Consider the following 27,384-nt stretch of genomic DNA (forward strand, 5'->3'; position numbering starts at 1 on the left):
TATGACTTTATAGGTATCATTCTATCAAGAGGTAATTAAAAGGCAGGTCTTACACCCAAAGATGCTTTGGAGTGGGAAAGTGCCGAATGCTCCAAATAATTCAAATTAATTGTATGCTTTCCCCCAAAAGGCAGGGGAAGCGGGCTCTCAGCTCCGGGGGGACCTCCTACACTAGCCTGGCTGAGAATCACACACAAGCTAAGTCAGCTCCTTTTTTTTTTTAATTTATAAAACATGCAACAAATTGTACATCAGTTGTATCTTTATAATTTTTCGTACTTGTCCCTCCTACATAATAAAATAGTGGAATAAAAAGTGCCTAAGCATTTTTCAGTAACCCTATTAACAATAATGACAAAAACTAGCTTAATGACTATAAAATACAAAAATCACAATTAGAAAGTTGTTTCAACTAAAAACCAAGACAGAAAACACTCTCTTATTCTGAATCAACCAAAACAACTTCTTAACTGCTCTTTCTTTTCCCTCTTTTTCACCCCCCTGCTGATCTTTTAAGAGTTCACTGAACAAGCACCATGGGCCTCAGGGTACCATGAGAATAATAAGAGAAAACATCTTCAAAAACCATTTACCCGGTAAAGTATCTTTTGTCAGAAAAAATTTACCTGTGTTTGCTCTACATTCGCCACAAGGATCCTCTCCACTTTAGCCATAATGACCTCTCATTCATCTTGCATACATTGTATGCTAAGAAAAAAACAGTAAAACGCCTACTGCCAGGAAAAATTAACATAAACTAAAGAAAAGAAACAGGAGAGGTCATAAGTTAAACAAAGCATTTTAGCAACTTTACGGGGTATGGATTTTAAATTTCGGGCTCCTGAATAATTTTGTTGTTTTTTAACTTCCATGGTGCGCTACTGAAATATAACCTGCTTTAAGTTAGTTACTACCAACGAACTACAAGGACTAATCAAACGTATGGACCACAGAAGCAGCAATACAATTAGTACCTTTTTATTTTAAGTATTTATTTCGAGAGAGAGCACGTGCACAAGCAGGAGAGGGGCAAAAAGAGGGAGAGAGAAAACCCAAAGCAGGTTCCACGCTGCCAGCACAGAGCCCAACATGGGGCTCAAACCCCTGAACCATGAAATCACAACCTGAGCCGAAATCAAGAGTGGGACACGTGACCAACTGAGCCACACAGCAACTCCCCCCCATAAATTAGTATTTCTTTTTTTACTTTAATTTTTTTTTTAATGTTTTGTTCATTTTTGAGAAAGAGGGAGACAGAGTGCGAGCAGGGGAAGGGCAGAGGGAGAGGGAGACACAGAATCCAAAGCAGGCTCCACACTGTCAGCACAGAGCCCAACGCAGGACTCAAACCGAGGAACGGTGACATCATGACCTGAGCTGAATCGGGTACTTAACCAACTGAGCCACCCAGGTGCCCCTAAAATTAGTACTTGTTAAATAAAGTATTAAAGCAAGGAAAGCACAGTGAGACAAGGAAGCAGGAGACCGTAATTATAGAATTCCATGCAGCACATGATTGTCACTCAGTAGAGTTTTCCATGGGATACTCTACCCTACCGATCTGTTCCTGACCAGCTTTAATCAAATGAAAATGTTCTCATTATAGGCTGATTACTGCAATTTACAAAGATCCCAGCTGAGGGGCGCCTGGGTGGCTCGGTAAGTCAAGCGTTCGACTTCAGCTCAGGTCAGGATCTCGCAGTTCTTAAGTTCGAGCCCTCGTCGGGCTCTGTGCTGACAGCTTGGAGCCTGGAGCCCGCTTCAGATTCTGGGCCTCCATCTCTCTGCCCCTCCCCCATTCGTACTCTGTCTCTCAAAAATAAACAAACATTTAAAAAATTAAAAAAAACAAAACAAAAAAAAAACAAAAAACACAAAGATCCCATCTGAAGTCCTGAGGACCACACAGCAGGTTGACAGAGGGCACCTCAGGTAGAAGGGAGAGATAACTTGACAGGAAACAGCATTTCTCTGTTCAAACTTTTAAGAACCTCTTCTAACAGGTGAAATGAAAATCCTATGAATTCCACTGTTTTAAAAATCTATCGCTCAACTGTAAAATGAGTATTGGGCAGCGACCACATGCTCGGCACCACGTTTGGTTCTAGGAGGGATACAGTAAACGAATATGGGTAGGCCCTGACCCTCGGAGCCCTACACCAAGGCTGGACGCACCCACATGGAAAAGGCAGAGCAGACTCAGAAAGACAGGCAGGGAGGCGGGGCAGTGCTGCCCCAGCCCATTCTAAAAATACAGACTGCCTTACAGGCCAAGAGCGAGCCTTCGATTTTTCCTACAGTTATCATTCAACATCCATCCCCTTGGAGCTGCAGACCATGAGCTCAGAGATACTGTGCGCTATTGCGTGGTCTTTATTTAGGTGGTGTTGTAAGATTGCGTTTAACGACAGCCTGTCTCGAGCTCTCCTGGCAGCTGCGGCCATCTGAGCGGCTACTGCTCGTCACTGCAGTCCTGGTGCCGGGCAGGATTAGGCTTAGAGCCAAAAATGGAATTCTATTCATAGACTGTCAAGGCTGGAAAGGCCCTCGGAACTCACTTAGTTCCCATAGTTTTCAGAGTCCCCTCCCTAGAAAACCCTTTCAAAATGAAATACTTTTCAGAGTCCCCTAGAAAACCCTTTTAAAATGAATCAAATGACCAATCTAAAGTCACACAGGTAGTGGCTGGGAAGGAATTTATACCCTCAAGTCTCCCAGACTTCCCTTCTGGCTTTAATTCTATTTTACTAGCTGTTTCTTGTTGAAACTTCATGGTATTAAAGCCTAAGATAAACAGGAGATCAAAAGCCAAATGCAATTTATTGGGAATTGCCTTCAACATTCCTTTCAACGTCAGACAGAGCACAGGTAGAGAGGGAAAGACAACTTAACCCATTTTATAAGATTCGCATCACGTTGACAAAAGAAAGCACGTCAATGGAAAATCTTAAAATATCGGTCCTTAAAATAATTTTAACAAATGATACTCAGCAACATATATACATAAACAAAACAGAATGCCCCTGAATAAAACTGATCCTAAGGGTTCAATATTAACAGATTTTAGGAGGCAAAGCATATCCACTTCAATATGCTCAACAAAGTCAAGGAATAAAGCTTTCCCTTCTTTCAGACTTGAAGGATAACACCTTTCACTAGAAAATAAAAAATAAGCAGAGGAACAGGTAAGAAAAAATCTACAGGTTCTTCTTTAAAATATGCGCCCATCTTTGAAAGAAGTCCACAAATAGGTAAACTTTTTCCCCCTTCACTGAATTCCTGCCATTGTGAAGTGACCGGCCCTTTACTTCCTTCCTTTGCGGCTATCGAATGTTACCGGAAACGCTTGGAAGTTGTTTGCAGCTGTAGCCACTTCCTATTGCACTTCGTTCGGCCTCCGTTCCAGCCACAATAAAACACCATTTACTTTGAGGAAAAAAAAAAAAAAAAAAAAAAGTAGTCGCAATGTGATGGTGGACTACATGGGCGAGTTCCCAGCAACCCAGCATACCTGCAGACTCAAAAATCACAGAATTTTAAATCTTCGCCACGCTTTAGGGATCACTCCATATAAATTACACACACGCGTGCACACACACACAAACACACACACATGCGTATGTATGTGTATGACTTACCTATGTATAAATACCACCAGATCCATCTGCAGTCAAATAACACGCCTTATACCGAACTTAAACTAATTCTACATTAAATAGTCTATCCTCTATGTAAACAAATGGATGAAAAACAGGCCCCTGTATAAAGTGGTCCTCTACAAAGTGTAAGCTGTAATTTGTTACTTTAGGTGTGAATATCTTAACTCAGAATGAAAGAACGGGAAAAAAAAAATGCAAGAACTGATCAAAGATGTGATAAGTATACATACAGCTGACTCTGAGAGCTGGAACTCCAAGCTCTGAAATATTTTTAAAAGGATACAGCAGGACAAAGGAAAAGTGTGAAATCTCAAAACTTGGAAATATTTTATTTTCTAATGACAATGTTGTTTTCCTCAAAGCAGAAGAGATCTAATAGTTTATCATCAACTTGCTAAATTTTATCTGAGATTTTGACCTTGATAACTAATATTGAACTATGATTCTTTTAAAAAATAATTTTAATATCCTGGAGAAACAAAACACAGATTCTCTTTTGTAAGCATTCACTGCTTACAGCAATGGGAAAATTTTTCTATTTTTACTTGAAGAATATCAAATAATCTACCCCCTGAGAAATAAACCAACAATTTAACTAGTCCAACTAGTTAACTAGTAACTACATCAACCTATCAAGGGCCAGAAAACTACCTGTTTTTGTATGGCAGGCAAGCTAAGAATGGCTTTTACATTCTTAAAGGACTAGATACAACAATCAAAGAATAATGTATTGTGACAAAGGAAAAGCACATGAAACTCAAATTTCAATGTCCATAAATAAAGTTTTATGGGAACACAGCCATGCTCATTCACGTCCATATTGTCTATGGCTGCTTTCAGTCTACAGTGACAGAGCTGAATGGCTGTGACAGAGACTGTATGACCCGCAAAGCCTAAAATATTTACTACCTCGCCCTTCACAGAAAAAGCTTAATGGTGTTTGCAGTCCATGGTTAATAAAAGTAAGTTTAAACATCTAGTGTTATTTAGAAGGTTCCTGCTTTTCGGCCAGAAGATATAAAATGTTTTTTAATGTTTATTTACTTTAGAGAGAGAGAGAGAGAGAGAGAGAGAGAGAGAGAGAGCGCGCGCGTGTGAGAGCGCATGCTCAAGCAGGGGAGGGGCAGAGAGAGAGGGAGACACAGAACCCGAAGCAGGTTCCAGGCTCCGCACTGTCAGTGCAGAGCCCGATGTGGGGCTTGAACCCATGAACTGAGACATCACGACCTGAGCTGGAGTCGGTCACTTAACCGACTGAGCCACCCACCCAGCTGCCCTGGCCTTAAGTTATTAGAGAAGATTAGCCTAAAGAGCAACTATTATGTCACACAGGAATTCCTCAATACAAGAAAAAAAAAAAGAGAAGGCACAGAAAAACTGGCTCCCAAACCATGTTTACATCCCAGACCCAAGGGCACACCAAGTGAACATGGGGCTGTGCTTCCAGAAGCAGCAGTCACGGAATTTATGTCTTTCTGGCACCGACCCCCAGGTGACCTTCACCTCTCTGAAGTCATGTAGTTATTACAAAATGGGGAAAAGACAGATGGGGAAGACAGCAGACTCTTGGTTTGCAGTCTGCAGCTGTCTCACAGGGTTTCCTATAAAGATTATGTGAGGTCGCCTGTAATATACGAAGCACAATGCACATAATACATGATAAGCTGTGCTTGTCACTGGCCCTGTGACTCCTAACGAAAGTTTTGTTCCGGCCTGATCTAAAAGTGAGGTCAAGGGATGGCGGCAGGGTGGAAAAGTGGTACAGGAAAGATCAGAGAACAACACAGAAGGGTAGCAAAAGAAGGAAAGCCACAGTTTGCTGGTTTCTCTTTGGCGGTCTTTTTCAAGCTCAACTCTCAAAGGTAACAGGCATGAGAGAGCCTGATGGAAATCAGCCCAAAGAGACAGAACCAGCAGGATTTACAAGATTCAAACTGTGCAGTGTGCTCCAGATCCAATAATGAGAAGAAATCAGCCACCGAAAGAGGTGAAATTTTAACTCTATAGAATTGATAAAGGAAAAGCTAAGAAAACAGCTGAAAGCCGCCAAATCATTTTTAAACCATTTAAAATTCCAAGTGGATGGAAACAGATCCAACAGCTGTCAAAGAGCCTAAACCCTTTTATGATGCACATAGAGACAGAGAGAAATCACATACACACATACACATTTTTTCAAAAAGGATGCCTCTATTTTCACTTAACATTTCTGATGCATTTATTTTTAGCCATAAAAAATTCCTTTTCAGTATGTTTGTTCCCAAACAGGAAGATGCACATCCACAAATGCGAAGGTATAAAAAATAATACATTTACTAGACAGCATAAAACCAGGGGTTCAGCAAGAAGGGTGGTGAAATTGACATGGACATGGGCATATACTCCTGCAATAACGTGGCAGCCCACTGATACAGTTATTCTCCTAAAGCACGGTATCTAATACTGTTACAAGAAAAACTCGAGATGAATATCACTATGTATACTGTGCTGGTACCCGCTGAAAAAGAGGAAAAAAAAGAGTAACATGTCTTCTTGCTTGTTTAGGAAAAGAAACTATAAACACTAGTTGCCTCAAAGTGTTTCAAAATGTAGATTTTCTTATTATTCAAGTACGGTGAGACCAACATGTCAGAGGAGAGCACTTTCACTATTAACAATTCCTACAAGGAAGGGAGGCACCATACCACAGACGGGGTGCCCAGGGCCACACTGGATTGGCCAGGAGGAAAGAAAAAGGAGAAAGCTGGGGTGGGGGTGGAGGGGTAGGGGACAAGAGATTTTGTTGTGGTTTCTACAGAATACACAAGGCAAAGCAGGAAGAGCAGGTTTAGACTGGAGAGTCTGAATTACTTCAGCGGGCTCTGGAGAGGGCTGAGCAGGTTGTCTGGTACCTGAACCTGGGACGATTGGGGAAGGTGCATGGATTGTGGCTCCATAAAGGAAGGGATTCCAAGTACGGGTTCTGGATCGGCTAGTGTGCATATGAAAAGTGGATCCTTGGGAATCTCTAAGAGCTGGCTAGTCTTGACAGGTGCAGTATCTACCCAGGTCAGAGACTGGGCATCAAGAATACAGAAAATAAAACATAGTTAATATATTAAGGAAGAAAGCAGATCATCTACGGAACCGAAAGAGAAGAAAAATTTTTCACTGGGTATCTTTTTGTACCTTTGGCATTTTGGACTCTGAATGCACTACCTATTTGTAACAAGCAATATAATTTATGAAGTATGTTATCCACACACAGGCACGCACGCATGTACACACACACCTGCTTTCCAGTCTCGTAAACGGTATATAGTGAGAACAAGTGGGACTGGCCAGAACCTGAGGATCACCATTCTGAGCATTAGGCACAACACTGTGACACATTTTGTGGACAGAAGTGTATAATGACCTGTATTTCTACCAACTCCAGAAACACACCCAGGATGGTGCCAAGTTTCTGTTTAAGATAAACCTAGAAACTTTTTTACTCCTTAAAACCACAGACAAATTTGGTTAAGAACACTCGTACTACTTAGTCAATGTATATATACAGTATATACAGTATATATATACTTTATATAAGTAAAGTATATATATACTTTAACAGTATATACAGGCTTATTAGCAGTTCTAAATTGAATAAGCATTTATATATATATTTATTTATTTTCTAAGGCTTTTTTTTTAATGTGTACTTATTGAGAGACAGTGAGAGAGGGGGAGGGGTGAGGGAAAACACAGAACCTGAAGCAGGCTCCAGGCTCTGGGCTGTCAGCACAGAGCCTGATGTGGGGCAGGAACCCACTGACCGCAAGATCCTAACCTGAGCTGAAGTCGGATGCTCAACTGACTGAGCTACCCAGGTGCCCCTGAATAAATATTTTTTTAATTAAAAAGCAAAAGCTGAACTTCTGCTTCCCGCCATGGGATCAGATTTACCCTCCCACATGAAACAAGCAGACAAAATAAATGAAATAACAGTTTATGGGACACCAGCTATCAGAAGAAGACAGTCACCCCCTGAGATGGGAAACCAACAGGGCGAGACTGACAGATGGCCCAGCTTATAGTGTCGAGACCATTTCTAGACAGTTTTCATTCCTAGGTGAAAATCGAAGAGAAATGGAAGTACATGCCCACACAGCGGTTGATTCTCAAATGTTCATAATAGCTTTTATTTGTAATAGCCGAAAAGTGCAAGAACACAAATGCCCATCGACAGGTGACCGGATACGCTGCAGTGCACCTATGCAAAGGATTTTAGCAATAAAAAGGAATATACTTTGGGGGCCTCTGCATGGCTCAGTTGGTTAAATATCTGACTCTCGGTTTCAGCTCGGTTCTTGAGTTTGAGCTCCACACTGGGCTCTGCGCTGCCAGTGTGGAGCCTGCTTAGGATTCTCTTTCCCGGTTCTCCCTGCCCGTACACGCGCTCTCTCAAAATAAACTAAAAAAAAAAAAAAAAAAAAAAAAAAAAAAAGGCAACATGCTTTTGGTACTCCCTACAACATGCATAAATCTCAAAGTAAGTATCTAACTACAAGAGGCGTTACCAAGAAAAGAGTAGCTACTCCAGTAGTCTATTTACATAAAATTTTAGGAAATGCAAACTAATACAGTGACCAAAGCGGCCGCATGGAGCGGGCAGAGAGGAGCTGGGTGGGGTGGGGATACAAAGAGCTGTAGGGAATGTTCTGGAAGAGATGGACATGTTCACGGCAATGGTTTCACTGTTCTATCGCTAAGGCAAAACTTTTCAAATTGTTGACTTTAAATATGTGCAATTCACTGAAGGTCAGTTATACTTCAACGCAGCTTTTTAAAAATAAAGAGTAATATTTGTTTGCATCCAAAACTTGAAAATGCCAAATATATAGATAGGAGAATAAAACCATGGTCTTTTCTAAAGCATGTGCACATGAATCAAAGTAACACTTCAAAAATTATTGCCAATTATAAAAATAGCGTATCACTCCTCAGAAGTTAAATTGTTAATATTAAATAAAAAGACGCTTTGCTCGGGTGTTTTCAGCTTGTGAATAATGAAACCTGTGAAGTGCACACTGGTCTCTATTGTTCAGGATTCCCATTCTACTCTGTCCTTGACGTGCCACCGGACGAAGCCGTGACGCGTCTGTCTAGGCTCAGATAATCTAGCCTTCTATGCTCTTTCTCTCTCGCACTTCAGCAACCACAGAAGTTATGTTAAAAGAAGCAAATATAACAAACAAAAACAGGCTTTTAAAGACAGAGGACTGATAGTTGCCAGAGGGAGGTGGGAGATGGGTGGGAGGGGGAAAAAGGCAAATTTACCCTGATATTGGACACAAGCAAAAGAAAGTTACAAAAATTCACGGCGTCAACGAGCATAAAACAGAAAAAGAAAACAGATCAAATTTCATCTGCTTGTACGCCCTGACAAAGAGCCCCCCTGCCCCCCTACTTAAACAGTGTAAGAACCATCTGAGATGCAGAAACACAGTTCCTGCCATAATCACGCACAAAACCTTTGGAAGAAAAAAAAAAAAAAAATTCAAAAGTGTTCATTCAAACCTGCCATTTAGAACCCCAAATTCAGATGATCAAATCCAGTCCTCGGAAGGATTTGTGTTTTTCAAAACAAATATTTTGTCATACCATGAAAGGAGAAACAGATACGGCAGCCAGGTTTCCCTCCTCTCCAAAATGACTTAGAGAGGTCATCAGACTCCTATTTCTACAAAACGTTCAAAGAATTCCACACGTGTTCTTGAAAATCGGTCATTATTTATAAAAATAACATAAATATGATCTTTTAAACCTTATTCTGGTACTGAAGGCTTTCCATCAAGTGTAGCCAACCCCCCACATCCTCATCTAACTTGATCTCTTCGCCGCTAATACTCATCACGTCACCGAACTGTCCCCCAACGTGACAAACATCCCTTACCTCCTGTGCAACCATCCATTTTCACTACCTTCAAAATCAGCTCAGTAACTTGCCCAAGGGGCCCCCCTCCCAACTGCACCTACCATATCAGGCAGCTCTCACCTCCCAGGGGGTGTTTATCTGAACCCATGGCAACACCGCCCTGGTTGCCTGTTCCCACAGGTTTCTCTTTGCCACTGCACTTAGGCAGACTATCAATTTTCAAAACATCGCTTAATGCGCTGTATACAGAGGAGAGGCTCAGTAAATACTTGATGTGAAAACAAATGACTGAATGGCCGTGAACTGGGGCTTTCTCTGGTCTGCTGGACATTTTGATAAGCACCAGGGTCCTAAATTTACCTTCACCACTAAGGAGCAAGTAGATTCATTTTATTCCATCAAATGTGTTTATCCTTCATCAATTTACTTAAATCTTGATTATCTTACACACAGTGAATAGAGCAAATGTAGGACACACGAGCACAAGAGGTGGTGACAGCTCTCCCACAAATGATTCTGAGTGCTCTGCACGCACAGACATCCTGTAACAGGCGTGCAAAAATCACTAATCACAAGACAGAAGGACCAGGAAGCCAGTTTTCCCCATGATTCCGGGGCGGGGGGGCGTGGGGGGAACAAACCTCACTACCGCCCAAATCTCTTGATTTCCAGCCCAGTGATTTTCTCACTCAGCCATTAATTATTAAGGAACATGATTTAGGGTCTCCAGGTGGTGTTATGGTTGGTAAATCAGGAGAACTTTCTTCTAGTAGACTCTTTCATCAGCTTTCACAATCTGGCCTCCAATAATACTGATCTACCCATTAAAAATAGGTCTGCTTTCAAAGTTTTGAGCCAGATGTATACTTTGAAGCATTGCAGTTTGGGCCCTGAGGATCATACTCAAATTTTCTGCTGAGTTGGGGGAACAGAATCATCTGGAGACAGGCATTGTACGGCTGTATTTAATCTTTAATAATGCCCAAGTCAAAATATAGTTATTTCTTGATCATCAGAGACTTTACATGATCTGTGAAATAGTCAGACTTCTTTACTAACCATAGTTTGTAATATATCTCACAACAAAATCTTTCTTGTGTACTAACTACAGTTACTCCCTACTATTATCGGTCTTCAACTCATAAAAAAGTAAAACCTCTTTGGAATCCTTATGAACTTCCTCCCCCTGTCCCGGCAGCAGGATGCATGTGCTTCCCACCCAGGGGTTCAGGAGCTAGCTGTGGACTCCTGGAGGGGATTTATTCTCCCTGAAGATCAAGAAGTCGTCTCTGCAGACATCCCCTCCTAGGAGCTGTCAGAATACAGAGATGTTAAGAGGAAGCAGCAATGCCACATTAATCACATTTCAGCAAGACATAACACCACAGCAGAGGGATCTTCCTTTGAGCGGCCCCCAGAGATAACGAAGGCTTCAAGGCTGCCCACAACAGCTCTAACCGACATCACTTCTTTACATTTGCCTTCTTCTTTCTCCAAAACTATACTTTATGCCCAGACCTACAGTACTGGCTCAGGTATTCTAAAGGACATTCATTGCTTGCTGGTTAGCATGTCTCCTTATAGAAGATTTGCCCTAATCTAGAAGGGGGAGAGGAGACAGGAAAAATGAAAGCCTTTTAAAGTTTAGTTCACAAGCAATTTTAAATTGGGGGAGTTATATTCCTGAATTATCACAAGGCTTTAACTTGTAGATTTCGCTGTCTCCCAAGGTCTGTGAACTCCCCTGCTTCCACGCAAAGTTTCTTGACTCTGAAATCCTCCGCAGAAATGTTTATAAACTGCTAATCTTTCTTCTTTTGTATCTGATAGTGCCTGCTAAATTTTTAGCTCTTAGTTCTCTTTCATTTTATTTCACAAAAATGAAGCTAAACTTGGTTACCACTTGTGCAGTAAAAAACGTATGCAAGTATGCTGTTTAAACAAGCCTGTGAGGAATCATTTACAGACACTCATTCCAGTCTTTATGTTCTTGTATAATCTCTTAGCCAGTCCTTTTTCATAGGCTCAGGGTCCTGCACCCTATGCCCTAATGCTTCCGAAACATAATTCTGAGATCCCACTTCTCTTTCTATGGTTAAATTTGTATATGGCCCAATTATTCTTTTTTAATTTACTTATTTTTTGGTCTTTATTTTATTCATTTTTTCATCATGATAAATGTACTCTTTAATCCTCATCACCTACTTCACCCACCCTGCACACACCTCTACTCTGGTAACCATCAGTTTGTTCTCTATAGTTAAGAGACTATTTTTTTGGTTTTTTTTTTCTTTTCCTTTGCTCATTTTGTTACTTAAATTCCACATGAGTGAGATCATATGGTATTTGCCCTTCTCTGACTTACTTAGCTTATCATGACACTCTCTACCTCCATCCATGGTATTGCAAATACAGTATTTCATTTTTCATAGTGAATTAATACTCTTGTGTGTGTATGTATGTGTGTATCACCTCTTTATCCATTCATCTCTCAATGAACAATGGGTACCTTCCATAATTTGGCTACTGTAAATAAAGTTGCAATAAAAATAGGGGTGCAAGTATCCCTAGTGTTTTTACATTTTTAGTGAATAAGTGTTTTTGTTGTTGTTGTTGTGGTTTTGTATTTTGGGGGTAAATACCCAGGAGTGCAATTGCTGGATCATCGGGTGGCTGTATTTTTAAATTTCTGAGGAACCTCCGTACTATTTTCCACAGTGGCTGCACCAGTTTACATTCCAACCAACAATGCCAGAAGGTTCATTTTTCTCCGCATCCTTGCCAACACTTTTTGTTTCTTGTGTTATTGATTTTAGCCATTCTGACAGGTGTAAGGTACCATCTCATTGTACTTCTGATTTGCATTTCCCTAATGATGAGTAATGTTGAGCATCTCTGCATAGATCTATTGGCCATCCAGAGGTCTTCTTTGGAGAAATGTCTGTCCATGTCTTTTCATTTTGTTAACTGGACTATTTCGTTTGGGGGGTACTGAGTTGTATCAGTTCTGTATATATTTTGGATACTAGCCCTTTATCAGATAGGTCATTTGCAAATATCTTCTCCCATTCTGTAGGTTGCCTTTCAGTTTTGCTGTTTCCTCTGCTATACAGAACCTTTTTATTTTGATGTAGTCCCAACAGTTTACTTTTGTTTCTGTTTCCCTTCCCTCAGGAGACCTATCCAGAAAGGAACTGCTACGGCCCATGTCAAAGAGGTTACCGTCTGTGTTCTCTTCTAGGATTTTTATGCTTTCTGGTCTCACATTTAAATCTTTAATCCATTTTGAATTGATTTTTGTGTACTGTATAAGAAAGTGGTCCAGTTTGGACAACACCATTTGTTGAAGGGACTGTCCTTTTTCCTTTGAATATTCTTTCCTGCCTTGTTGAAGACTGACCGTATAGTTGTGGGTTTCTTTCCGGTTTTCTATTCTGTTCCATTGATCTGTGTGGCTATTGTTGTACTGTCAAAACAATACTGTTTTGATTACTACAGTTTTGTAATATAACTTCAAGTCTGGAACTGTGATGCCTCCAATTCTGTTATTCTTTTTCAAGATTGCTTTGGCTATTTGGGGTCTTTTGTGGTTCCATACAAATTTTAAAAGGACTGTTCTAGCTCTGTGAAAAATGCTGTTGGTATTGTGATAGGGATTGCATGAAATGTGTAGACTGCTTTGGGTAGTATAGTCATTTTAATAATACTTGTTCTTCTAATCCATGATCATGTAATGTCTTTCCATTTCATTGTGTCATCTTCAGGTTCTTTCATGTTTGACATGTGTTTGACAGTTTTCAGAGTACAGGTCTTTCACCTCTTTGCTCAGTTTTATCCCTAGGTATCTCATTATTTTGGGTGCAACTGTAAATGGGTTTGTTTCCTTAATTTCTCTTTCTGCGGCTTCATTATTGGCGTATAAAAATGCAACAGATTTCAGTACATGGATTTTGTATTCTGTGACTTTACTGAATTAGTCTATCAGTTCTAACAGTTTTTTGGTGGAGTCTTTAGGGTTTTCTATACATAGCATCATGTCATATCTGCAAATAGGGAGAGGAGAGTTTTACGTCTTCCTTACTAATTTGGATTTATTTCTGTTTGTTGTCTGATTGCTGAGGGCAGGACTTCCAATTCTATGTTGAAAAAAAGGGATGAAAGTGACATCCTTGTCTTGTTCCTGACCTTGGGGGAAACAAGGACTCATCAAGGATGAGATTAGCTGTGGATTTTTCAACCAAGGACTTTATTATGTTGAGAGATGTTCCCTCTAGATCTACTTTGCAGAAGGTTGTTACCATGAATGGATGTTATACTCTGTCAGCTCAATCATTCTTAATAATTAATTACTAGGTTTATAAGTATCCAAACCTCACTCTTATTCTCTAGCAGAGACACATCAAAATTTAGCCAAAGAGCTAGACCATAATTAACCCAAGTAAAACTAACTCTCATACATTCAAAATAAATCCGTACTTAACATTTAATTTTCAACAATCAAGACAGACTCTATGAACGACAACGTTTAATTTTCAACAATCAAGACAGACTCTATGAACGACAAAAGGTTTAAAAAAACCAACATTTTAACATGCTTTTTAAGAGACAATACATACATACTGATCTACCTGGTATCTTTGTACAGTCATTTTGGTACACAGATGCTGACCTCAAGCTTCCTTCTACCTTAAGAACTGCTTTCTTTTGGGGCAGCTGGGTGGCTGACTTCAGCTCAGGTCATGATCTAATGGTTCGCGAGTTTGAGCCCTGCATAGGGCTTTGTGCTGACAGCTCAGAGCCTGGAGCCTGCTTCGGATTCTACGTCTGTCCTTCTGTCTACCTGTGTCTGTCTGTCTGTCTGTCTCTCTCTCTCTCTGCCCCTCCCCTGCTTGCTTGTGCTCCCTTTCAGAAATAAATAATAAAAACATTTAAAAAAAATTTTTAAAAAGAATTGCTTTTAAGTTTAACAAAGAACATTATGAAATAAGAATGGTAAGGATAGGAGATAATGGTAAGGGATAGCAAAGACTGGTAAGGAAGCAGAGAATGCCTCCTTAATTTTGATTTGTGTTTATTATACTTCCTTAATGTATCAAATAGACAACCCAGTGACTGAACAGGCCAACTCACCTAGAATAAGGGAAGACAAAATTAGCAAACACAGGATGGAGGTATGCACATATATTTCAGCCAATCCTCCCCTTCAGAATGTTCTGTTAACCACATTCTACCATAAAGTGCCACATCACTGAAACATCCCTAAGCTCAAAGGCCAGTGATCTATTTGATAAGAAGTTTCATTTCCTGCAAATAAACCGTCTTCTCAATTCATATGGTGGTTCTGTTTTAATGGTGATCAAGAAATCAACGAGTACAACAAAAATGGTAGCTACATGGAAGCTCTTTTTCGTGTGAAATAACGCAAAAAAGAAGCAAGAACTAAGAAAAAAACAGAGGCGCTGTCAAATCTGTAAAAGAACAGAGTAAAAGTTGACAAGGATTTTGGAAGAGGATTCTGGAGTTGAGGAGCTACCCACTTAGAAGTAGGGGGTCAGACACTGAGAAAAGAGAAAGGAAACTTGGTGTATCAGTTCAGGAAAGCAACTGCTGCCAGTCTGAAAATTGCTTAATCTTGATCCCCTACTGCCTACAGAGACAGAGCACTGCTTGATGGAAAAACTCCAAAACCACACAGAAAAATACTGAATTGTCAAATAAATTCCTTTGATAATTCTTCGTAAAAAGCAGAGTTCAGAAAATGGGAATACTTAGCGGCAGCACAACTTGCAGGAAGTTTAGGATGTATCAATAATTTAGGAGCTGTTACTGAAACACTGTATTTGTTTTTTAACCTGGAAGTGAAATTCTACTAATGAGCAAAGTCATAAAATAGCTTCATAAAAACAATTTCAAACAATTTCAAAAAGAAACACAGCATTTGGACTAAATTTTCATCAGGAAATAAAGCCTTGTTTTGAATAACCTGAAAAGGAAACAATTTACAAAAATAAAGTGGTAAATTAAGAAAATTCTTCATTTCCCCATATCAAGAAGCGTAAGCATGAACCTTTCACATAATACCATTAACACATACCTGTTTTAGGATGTATTGAAAAAAATCCTTGTGGATTTCCACTTGTAATTTTGTAGGTCAGCTTGTCATTAGAGCTAGAATCTGCATCAAATGCCTCTATTTGGACCACAGATACATCCTTGGGAGAATTTTCTATTATTTCTGGGTAATAAACAGGCTCTGATGTCTGTGGGGCGTTGTCATTGACGTCCTCGACCTCTATGTAGATCTCTATAAACGATGAGAGAGGCACGACACCCCGATCAGCTGCATAGACTGTTAGCCAGTAATGGGAGGTGGACTCCCGGTCAAGTCCGTCTGAGGTCTCTATGACACCTACAGAGAAAGAAGAAGACACGTCAACAACAACCACAAACTGCCACTTTGACCAAGTGTCAACCTCACTAACAACTCTCACTTAGCAAAGTCTTATGTGTCGTCAGAGCCGCACGACCCTGGGCAAGTTGTCTGACCTCTCTGTGCCTCTGTTCCCTTCCTATAAAATGGAAATAATTAAACGAACTAATACACACATTAACAATTAGAATAGCGTGTGGCATGTAGTATCGGCTATAAAGTCTCTGTCATTGTTGGTTTTAGGTGTCGGGCACTATGTGGACACGATACAAATATTCTATCCGTTAAGTGTCCAAACAACCCAGCGAGATGGGCACCGAGAGACCATCTAATGGCCCGATGCTCTGTTTCCACAGATGAAATTTATGACCACTTGAGATTTGCTGATTTTCCCAGAGGTTCCCAGAGAAAAAATCAAAAAGCTGGGGCCCGGATCAGGGTCCCCACTCTCTAGCACCCCGGTACCCACGCTGCATTCGCTTGTCCACTGCTATGGTTTAGACAATGAGGCTGCGGCAACACTTCTCGACACATCTCAGTTTGGAGCACACACCCCTTACGGCGGCTAACAAAACAGAGTACAGTATTTCAAAATCCAGAACAAGGGTTTGCCCAAGTCTCCTGCGCACTGAAAGAAACCCTTCAGTTTCTTTTACTTCCCTTAGGCAAATGGCAAGACAACCAGGGTGCTAAACACAGAAATTCTCCCGCTGCTAGGAGCTCCACAAGGGCAAAGGCCACATCCCTCTTAAATGCCAGTTTACCCTGCTCCTTACCCAGAGGCCAGTAATTATTTATCAAATGAACAAACAACAATGAATAGATGACTTAACTGAAGTTGGCACAAAGTCCCTCAACTGGGATCCAAACTAGAACATGTTTCTTACTAAGTCAACTAGTGATACAGGAGTTCTGTAATTACAAAGGAGAGGGTGAAAGTGTCTGTAACGTTTTGGCCCAGCCATTGAAACCAGTTGAAACCTTACTTAATCTCAGGATTAACCACTTCCCAGGATGATGATCAAGTAGAAATAGCCATTTCTCTTAACAAATGCCACTTTTTTACTCAATGGTGTGATCCTGTCCTTTTGCTCTCTCCAAATACATCCTTGCAGTTTTTTCTTCTGCATTAATATCATTCCGAACTAATGCTATTTTTAAGGATTCTACACTACGGTTCCAGGCTGGACTTTGGAAATCCTACAACTCTAGAATTACTAAAGTTTCCCATTTAATGCACAATGCTATGGGAAAAATAAGAGATGTCAATTTGATCTGCACTCAGAAATGAAAGAGTATTTATCTCAACCAAGCATAAATCTGTATTTTTTACTTTTTGATCATTGCATAAATTTAAATCTTTACTTATTTGAAATAATATCAGAAAAACTCATTTATTTTAAATGTCAGATAATCACATCTAACACTTCCCAAAAGACTTACGAGTTATAAATACCAAACTTAACTAAATATTAAAACGTGAAAGAGATGATCATGAAATGAGTATCACTATCCAGAAAGCATTGTAGTTATTTACAACTGTTTCATTAATTCTTAGCAAACCCTCAAAATGGATCTGTAATACTCCTAGAAATAACGAATAAAGCCTCACAACTCTCAAATAAAAAGGAGCTAGGGGCGCCTGGGTGGCTCAGTCGGTTGAGCATCTGACTTCAGCTCAGGTCATGATCTTGCGGTCCCTGAGTTTGAGCCCCGCATCGGGCTCTGTGCTGACAGCTGCTTGGATTCTGTGTCTCCCTCTCTCCCTCTCTCAAAAACAAACATTCAGAGGAGAAAAAAAAAAAAAAGGAGATATCTGGTCTCCCTATGCAACAGAGACAACTGTCAGATAAATTCAACGTTTTCCTTCTTGTCTGGTCCCAACATAGTCTATGCTTACTCAATCTGTCCAATAAATTAGTAAAATTCTGTTTTTAGTCTGAAAGAGGGTCCTTAATGACCAAGGGAAAATAATCTTTTCCAGTTTCTCTTTTTCATCAAGGCATGCAGAGAAAGTCAGGGAATAACGACGTTTTCTCTACTAGGACTAAACATTGACAAATGAGCGTACGTATGTTCCTCCCGTATTCTGCCATTAAAATGTAACATAATTCATTTGACAGGTGAAGTATTAGCAAATTTCAAGAAGACAGCTACCTGGTGCTTGTAATCCTCCTCTTTCTGGTCTAATACTCAATAATTCATGCTGCTATCCACTTAGTAAAATCGGGCCCCTCTAAATGTGATCTGCAGGCATTTAAAAACTGATAATTACAGAAACAAATTAGTTCAGTGTTTACTATATGCCACGCACTATGCTGTCTTACATGCGCTACTTTCTTTAGTCTTTACATCCAACCTGACTACACGTGTGGTGTTATTATCCCCATACCGCAGATGAAAAACTAAGATTAAGAGATGAACTTTCCCAGGGTCATAGCAAATGGCTGAGCTGGAGTTCAAACACTCTGAATCTCTGATGTCGGTGCCAACGAAATGCCGTCAGTCTTAGGGCTAGCGTGACCAACGCAGAGTCAACAAAAATGTTTTTAATCGAGAGTGAACAGTGCACACACGTGCATGCGCGTGAGCACAAGAGGAGGAGGAGCAGAGGAGGAACCCCAAGCAGGCTCCATGCCATCAGCGCAGATCCCGGCGCGGGCTTCAAACCCATGAACTGTGAGATCGTGTCCTGAGCCAAGAGCAAGAGTAGGATGCTTATTATCTGACTGGGCCACCCAGGTGCCCCAGCAATTAAAATACTAAATATGCGTAAGTGGGATGCTCAGATGTTCTTATTTCATGAATTCAGGGCTGTATATATTTCCATCACATAGTGATTGGTAAGATGCTTATGCTTTGATGTATTTTGATTACATCCCTGTAAAAAAAAAAAAATGATTTAATACAGCTCAGAGATAACAATAAAGCGAATTTCTGACTGCCAGAGAGAAAGGAGGGCACGCTGAGTCATCCCTTCTAACCAAAATGCTCAAATTCATAACCATTCAACTCAGTTTACCGTGTTTGCAATACTACAGTATTTACAAGAGAAGTACACAAAAGGCTTCACTAGGTGCTTTACATGCATGAAATCACACGACACAGACAAACTGTAAGATGTTCATCTCGGCTTCACAAACGAGAAAGAGGACACACTTTTCCAAGCCTTAGAGTGGCTAAGAAACATAGGAGGTGGAAGCAGGATCTCAACCCCCAGACGGACTCCAGAACTCTGAGTCTCCACCACAGGCTGCACTGTCATGATCACACGCTCCACGGCACCAAGGAAACTGGGGGCCGTGAGGGACTGATGCCACGAGGAGAGGCTACAGGTTTTCTCCTGCTTAAATAAGGGTCCTTCCCCACACTTAAAGGACAATAAAAGAAGATTCAAGGATTCCGCTTGGTCACAGAAGTTCAGGCTGCGGTGCCTAAGTACTATTCTAACCGCTGCTTGCAATTCTGAGCACTATTTTAAAAGCATAAAAAGTAGGTGGGAAAAGACCATACGCATGCAAAATTATTTTATGTTCTGCTTGTTCGTCTATCTGCTCAGTCACAGGACACAGCCCCTTAGGAACCCCGGGCAGAAACTTCTGAAGCAGGCATAAAGCGCTGCACTGAGCGCCATCTTCAACCTAGGGAGAGGAGACCAGTGGCCCAGGAACGGCTGGGAGCAGTGCAGAGAACACAGGAAGAGTAGCAGATCCACCTTGGCAGCCGCAAAATCACAGCAATGGACTGGAAACCCCTTAGCCATCCAGCAGCTCAACTCCCTTGTTTTTAAAGAAAGTTGAAAGGATTTGCCCAAGTTTACGAAAGCTACACTGGTACGGAGTTTAGAATCCAGAACGAGGTACCTCCTCGGTCAGGGGGGCTCATTAGAACTGGTCATGATGTACAGAGGTCTCGGCCTCTGAGACGACCAACAGACCCACTGACCACAAGCAGCGTCCACTCTTCCGGTCGTGGTGTTCGTACCCCTAGCCTTTGTCACCCTTCTCTACCAAGTGCTTCCTGTAGCCGCAAACAGCACGGATAGGTGGACTTCTTCTACAACCTCAGCGGGACCTTCATTCCTAAAAGAGAATCTTCAAAATTTCACCCTGTGGACTTCGAGTCTGTACCTTCGACGCCAGAAAACAACAACTAAGCCTCCCGGCCAGCACAGAGAAATAAGCCTACGCTGTGCCCATCCTCAAAACTCCACCTCACTCCCACTTCTATCCATGACCCTCCACCAACCAACTTCCAAAAACTACTTTTTTGCGCCCTAGGTTATAAATTCTCCTCTCCTGAAACAAGTTTCAAGGAACCAACAAAATCTTAAATATCAAACCCCAGTTTTTCAGACACTTCTCACTAACATCTACCACAGCAGTACCACACTTATTCGGCATATGTGTACGTCCACACGCACACACTCTTCGTCTGTGGCCTTCCGCCTGTTTACGAACTTCTCCCCTACTTTCTCTGCCATCTCTGCTCCTATTTTTTATTTCCGCTTTCACTTTCCGAGAGAGGTACGACAGCATGCGACCAGACGATCCCCAAGCCCGGGCTGTGAAAGACAGAAGCGGTAGCCCGGGCTTTCCACAGAGCTTCCTCCCGCCAGACAAGGAGAGATCGATGCTCTGAGAGAAAAGGCCAGTGAGCACGGTAATAGGCGAGCACGACCTTTTCTCATCATGAGGTTATGGCACAGAAGCAGGAGACAAGGTAGGGGTGCTGCTTCCTGATCCCGGGACGTATATTTTGAGTACGGGGACAAGTTTAGACAAGCCTGTTATATGCGCCACCCAGCAATGTTACAAGGAATCGTTCCTTTGCTTTAATGAAACATGACAGAAGCAATAACTGACTAGCTTTCCAACCTCAAGAATACAATGAAGACATTTTCAAGAAAAGTTGTTAATAAGCTGAAAAATTTGAAAGAAGCCGGAAATCTGGAGCTATTAAAGTAAAAATATTTATCATTCCAAACATACCCGCTAGGATTGCAGAGCCACCACCAGATGTCACTATGGAAACTGACTTTAAATGTGCATGCAGTGGAACTAGACTGAAAGGGGAAAAAAAAATACAATGTAATTGTTAAAAAAAGAGTTTGGCCGATGTGGCTGAAAATACAGCTCACAGCAAAATGTCTTTCTAGAAGATTCGTCATTTTCCATGGACAGTAATTAGGTACTCATGTTGTCGTTCCATAGTCCAATTATTCAATGGGTACAAGGTACAACGCCTGGATGGCTCAGTCGGTTAAGCATGCGACGTCCGCTCAGGTCATGATCTCACAGTTCGTGGGTTTGTGCTGAGCTGTCAGCACAGAGCCTGGAGCCTGCTTTGGATTCCCTCCCTCCCTCTCTCTCTCTGCCCCTTCCCCACTCATGCTCTGTGTCTGTCTCAAAAATAAATAAAAAACATTAAAAAATAATTTTAAAAAAAACCAAAAACAGGGTACAGGGTACAGTTAAGTACAGTTGCTCAAGCCAATGATCCTAAAGTAGTAAAGGGTTTCCAGGAATAATTAATTCCTACTATCCACCACTGAGGCTAATGATGATGTTAACTTGAATATGCCCTCAAAGAGGAAAGGCCAGCATTCGCTGCAGCTGACAAGGTGGAACAGGATGCTTTCAACACATTTTTAAGGCAAAAGTAAAATTCTATGTAGTCACTATACTGCCAAAAAATAATTTAACTAACTCAAATTTCCATGGTCACAGAACATCTTTCTCCCTGGAATTTTCCTATTTTCTTTGTTTAACAGGTCTTGGCCCCTTATCCAGCCCCAGTGCCAAAGTTTCAACAAAACCTTGCTATTTCAGATTCTTCAGCAACTCCAACTCAAAAATACTTATAATCTTTTTTTTTTTTTAACTTTTTTGGAACCAAACTTAAGGCAGCAATTGTATGAAAAGCCTCTTTAGTCAATCACAAGAAAAACTTAAAAACATAAAATAGAGTTTTGGATAATATTTTCCCTACAGACAGTAAGTGACTAACTACCCCTTCCTCCAATTCTGTAGTCTCATCATGTACAGAGTAACTCTTCTGGAGATAAATGTTTCCCCAAATATAAAAATACACACTAGAGATGCAATATGTATGTATCTGACATTAATCCACAAAGGTTACTCAAGTGGTTAATTTTTTCCTAATTACGGAAAAATCAGAAGTCTCATAGTTGTCATATTAAATATGCTGCTACAAGACATTCTGCTTTGAAATTACATTTAAAAAGTAGACTATGATTTCCCTATTAAAATGCAAACCCTTTCAAGGCAGGGATGTTTTGCCAGGTGAATAGTGGGTACTTGTTAAGCATGTGCTGAAAAGAATGCCCATCATCAACAAGTTAAGTCTGAGAAACACTCACAGCCAAGAGGAGCCAGGGGAGCCAGGACGACTAAATGCAAGGTAGGAAACTGGAGAGGAGGGGCGCCTGGGTGGCGCAGTCGGTTAAGCGTCCGACTTCAGCCAGGTCACGATCTCGCGGTCTGTGAGTTCGAGCCCCGCGTCAGGCTCTGGGCTGATGGCTCGGAGCCTGGAGCCTGTTTCCGATTCTGTGCCTCCCTCTCTCTCTGCCCCTCCCCCGTTCATGCTCTGTCTCTCTCTGTCCCAAAAATAAATAAAAAACGTTGAAAAAAATTAAAAAAAAAAAAAAAAAAAAAAAAAAAGGAAACTGGAGAGGATCCTAGACCAGAAAAAGCACATGAGGGGAAAAAAAAAAAAAAAAAAAAAAAAAAAAAACTAAGGAAATATGAGTGAACCCCAGGCTGTAGTTAATAAGAATGTATCAATACTGGTTCCCTAGTTATAACAGATATACTAATGTAAGATGTCAATGGGGAAACTGTAAGTGTACGAGCTATATGGAAACTGTACTATCTGCTCAATTTTTCTGCAGATCTACTTAAATTTGTTTCCTTCAAGTAATGAAACTTTTTTGAATTTATCTCATTTTTATTAAACAGTAAATTGCATATATATACATACACACGTACATACGTGTGTATATATGTAAGTCAAATTAAACAAAAAATTTATAAAGAGAGCAGAGAAGGGAGGCAGAGGGGGGGAGAGAGAGGGACTCTTAAGCAGGTTCCACTCAGCACACAGCCCAATGAGGGACTAGATCCCACAATCCTGGGGTCATGACCTGAGCCAAAAGCAAGAGTCGGACGCTCAACCGACTGAACCTCCCAGGAGCCCCTCGTTTTTTTTTTTAAATAAGCTCTATACCCAACGTGAGGCTTGAACTCATGACCCCAAGATCAGGAGTGGCAAGCTCTACTGACTGAGCCAGCCAGGCGTCCCTGTAAATCAAAATTTTAAATGCCTGAGACCACACAAAGTAAATATCCCATGCTTTTGCTAATAAAAAGAAAGGTCAAAGTAAATAAAATCAACGGCATCCCTCATGGGCCAAGCAAACTGCTCGGCAGTTTCCTAGCACATGGAACAGTTGGATAGATGCCTCTCTGCCCTCTTACAGCTAAAGACCAAGCCAGTCATGTCGTACAATTATCTTTTCAGATTAAAGACGTGGCACTATTACCATGACCTGATCTTTCAAAATCAATGACATGCTGTATCATTTGATGAGAAGCCGTTTGTGGTTGGAATCACAGCAAGCTCACCGAAATGTTAATAATGATGCCGATGATAACATTATAACCGCAAATACATATACACAGCTCATGACGTGCTGGACACTACTTTGAACACTTCCCGTATATTAACTTATTTGATCTTCACAGTAACTCTAAGTGTTAGGTAATATGATCAACCCTATTTCACAGGGGAGGGAACAGTGTGAACAACTTGCCCAAAGTCACAGCTTGCTCATGGTGGAACTAGGATTCAATCCCAAGGAGACTGGCTTCAGATAATCATGCTGTAGCACCTCCCAGTCTCTGGCATTCTCTAATTAGAGGGAAGCATGAAAGCAACTGAACACAGCCTGCAGTTTCCAGAGAAAAAGCCCTGGCTTCAATGGAATATAATGACCAGATGGAAAAAAAAATGGTTTTGCTGTCTTCACAACATTTGGGGTTCTAGGTGAAGTATCTGATGCTACAAAAATTCTGTTGTTCTGTGCCATTAAGACATTAAGCACATTCCGTAGTTTCAGGAGAGAAAGGAAACTAGTGTAATATAAAACAGTACATATGATACAGCTTTAAAAAAAGGTATGTGTATTAATTACACAGAAATGTCAGTGATCTACAAGTTAAGGAAACAAATGAGAAAGAAATCTTTATGAAGTACATAAAGTATGACCTTGGTTCTGTTTAGTTCTGAGTTAAAAATAAGAAACACACAACACACAATTATACGTGCAGGGAAAGATAAAGGTCTACAAATAAACAAGGTAATGGAGAGACAATAAAGAAAATCAACTCAATGAACCGAATTTTTAAATTTCTGTAACAATGACTGTTAAGCTGTATTTAAAATGTGCATGAAAAATGACAAACCGTTAAGTATGAGCAGTCCTGTAGAGGTTGTGCTAGAATAACCTTCATATTTTATTTTCCCTTTATATTTTTTTGATATACTTTCATTTCCAAGTATTTTAACGGTTTCATTTCATCTAAATAGATGGGGTAACAACAGTCTATTCAGTCTGACAGTTTCAACAATTAAAATTCAAAAGCATTTATATGTGAAACTTACAAAGTTTTAGGTAGGTCTAGGAAATTCTAAAATTATATTGCTCAGAGGTAGGTCATAAATTAATGATTAAAAGGAAAGCTTTTTATGCAGTAACTGCCAATCTGTTTTTTCGTTATTTAAACTGCCTATTTACATCATCTTAATTAAAATGGAGATCTAACAACTCTTTCCATTAAAATTGTTGCAGTAACTTTAAAATTAGCTGAGGAGGCTTTCTGACTTGCAAACTTACTAAAACATATTAAGTTCATAATCAGATTTTAAGCATCATGTTTCAAGTCCAAGGATTTCTTCAGCTTTGCAAAAAGTCAGTCCCATGGCAAGTTCTGCTAAACCATGTTTTCATGCTTTGTTGAGAAATGATTCCAACTTCTGACTTCCATGTCAGAGTCATTAGTGTTGTTAATGAGGGCTTTCATGGATAAGCTCTCTTAAAGAGGATCATCCTTGGATATCAAAAGTATCACCTGAAGACATACTCATTGGATAAAACTACGTACACAAGACAGCCTTTGGAGGAATTAAAATTCAAAAGATACAGTTCACACACCAATGGTAATGTTTCTAGCAGTTTGTTCTGTATGTTAGAAGTTGTACAAGTTCAATATTGATTATTTTTTCCACATTCTATTTCTTGGATGCACACTCAGCAAGTGCTTTATATATGCCACATATTTAATCCTCACAGTTAATTCTGGAAGCTCGGCAGTCTTCCCTCATGCTTCGTATGCAGAGGTTTTCGAGCTGAAAAGTCACTGTTCCGGGCATTTACTCACCATAAGGGGAATACATTCATCAACGAATTCGTTAGTGAATTGTCTTACCAGTTAGCCATCGTTGCACTTACATATAATAACTTTGATTAAGCCTCAAAAGTTAATTGCCTTGAACTACCCAACTAGCTGCAGATCAGAAAAAATCTAAAACCTGGCCTACTAGCTCTAGAGCCCAAAGTCCTATGCAACAGAGTACCTCCCTCTGCCTTTCTTACTCCCATGGGGTAGCAGGGCTGTGATTCAACAAGGGATGCCTGCCTCTCAAGGCCTGGCTCTTTTCTTGTAAGCCTGTGTAGGTGACCTTCATTAATCTATCTCTATCAATGAAAAGAAAAACTAACACATAACAAAAGTTTACCGGCGTTTGGCCACGGGAGGAGGAATGACAGGATTTAAAAAGTATAAACCCAACCAAATGTGGGCCAAACAGACTCCTACTCAAAGTTCAAAACTCCCACCTAAGTTTAGGATAAAAAAGGAAAAAGGACATAAAATAGGATCCACGCTGCTCTGTATTCAGAAAGTTGGTACACAGCTGACCTTTGAAGTACATGGAAATGCAAGGATCCCCGCTCATACGTGGATCTTCTCCAACAAATGCAGTACAGTGCTGTAAATGTATATTCTCTTCCTGATGATTTTCTTAACCTTTTTATTTCTCTAGGGTGATTTACTGTAAGCAAACCATATATAATACATGTAGCACAAAAATATGTTAAATCGACTATTTATGTCATCAGCAAGGCTTCTGGTCAACAGTAGACTATTAGCAGTTTTAGGGGAGTCAAGTTATATGTGCATTTTCAACCATGAGGGGGCGTGGTCAGCGCTCCCAGTCTGCACATTGTTCAGGGGTCAACCGGACTTTCCTTCTTGCTACATACAAGTTCAGACTAAATTTATATTACACGCAACACAATAGGTGGTACGTAAGGCATCCTGTAATACTGAAGATCACTACGAGGGTATCGTAAGTGAGCTGTGAGCGCAGTTAAAATACGGAGCAGTGGGTGGGAGATCCAGAACTCCAAATGCTAAGCCAGCTGTAAAGTTGTGCGTCAGACAAAAACAGGTATTTTAAGGATCACCCCTCTTTGGAAAAGAAATCTGTGACTTTTTTTATCTAGTCCCAATATTTATTTTTTTTTAAATTTTTTTTTAACGTTTTATTTATTTTTGAGACAGGGAGAGACAGAGCATGAACAGGGAGGGTCAGAGAGAGGGAGACACAGAATCCGAAACAGGCTCCAGGCTCTGAGCTGTCCGCACAGAGCCCGACGCGGGGCTCGAACTCACGGACCGCGAGATCATGACCCGAGCCGAAGTCGGCCGCTTAAGCGACTGAGCCACCCAGGCGCCCCTAGTCCCAATATTTAAACAACAGGTTTTTAAAGAACTTTATCCTATGATTTCCTCTTCATTAAAAATGATTTTACGTTGCTTATAGTGGCCTGGATCTTGCTAGAAATTAATCTTGAAACTGGCGTTATTGATTTACACGTTCTTTCATTCATCCAACAAACACAGGGTTCCTACTGTTTGCCAAGCATGGTATGAGGTGCTAAGGAAACCAAGAGTAGTAAAACAGGGTCCTGTGAGAAAGACAGTTAAATAAAAGAGGAATTTATTCTATGGAACAGTGGAGAGAGAGGGGGAAGAAAGCACAAGTATTTGAGAAGGGCAACACAGTAATTTAACAACTATTTAATATTTTCTATTTGTTTTATAAATATTTTTCATACAAAGGTCAAATAAATCTTTTCTTAGGTTTATGAGTCCCTGCCTGAATTTTATAATGCAACATGTAATTAAGTTAATTAAAAAATAAGTAAATCGTAACAGGAGCTCCTGGGTGGCTCAGTTAAGAGTCCAACTCTTGATTTTGGCTCAGGTCACGATCTCAGGGTTCGCGGAGATCCACTGTCAGCGCAGAGC

The 27,384-nt window shown here is 40.5% G+C and overlaps 1 protein-coding gene across 4 annotated transcripts in view; it reads right to left on the reverse strand.

The window, feature by feature from the left end:
* FAT1 (FAT atypical cadherin 1) overlaps nt 1–27,384 on the reverse strand; it is a 135,849-nt gene that overhangs the window by 62,339 nt on the left and 46,126 nt on the right. For all 4 annotated transcript variants that reach the window (XM_042983010.1, XM_042983008.1, XM_042983011.1 and 1 more), the window contains one exon: nt 15,653–15,967. In XM_042983010.1, coding sequence (XP_042838944.1) covers nt 15,653–15,967 — 315 coding nt within the window. The remainder of the gene's footprint in view (nt 1–15,652; nt 15,968–27,384) is intronic.

This window comes from Panthera tigris, chromosome B1 (assembly GCF_018350195.1).
Source record: "Panthera tigris isolate Pti1 chromosome B1, P.tigris_Pti1_mat1.1, whole genome shotgun sequence".
NCBI lineage: Eukaryota > Metazoa > Chordata > Mammalia > Carnivora > Felidae > Panthera > Panthera tigris.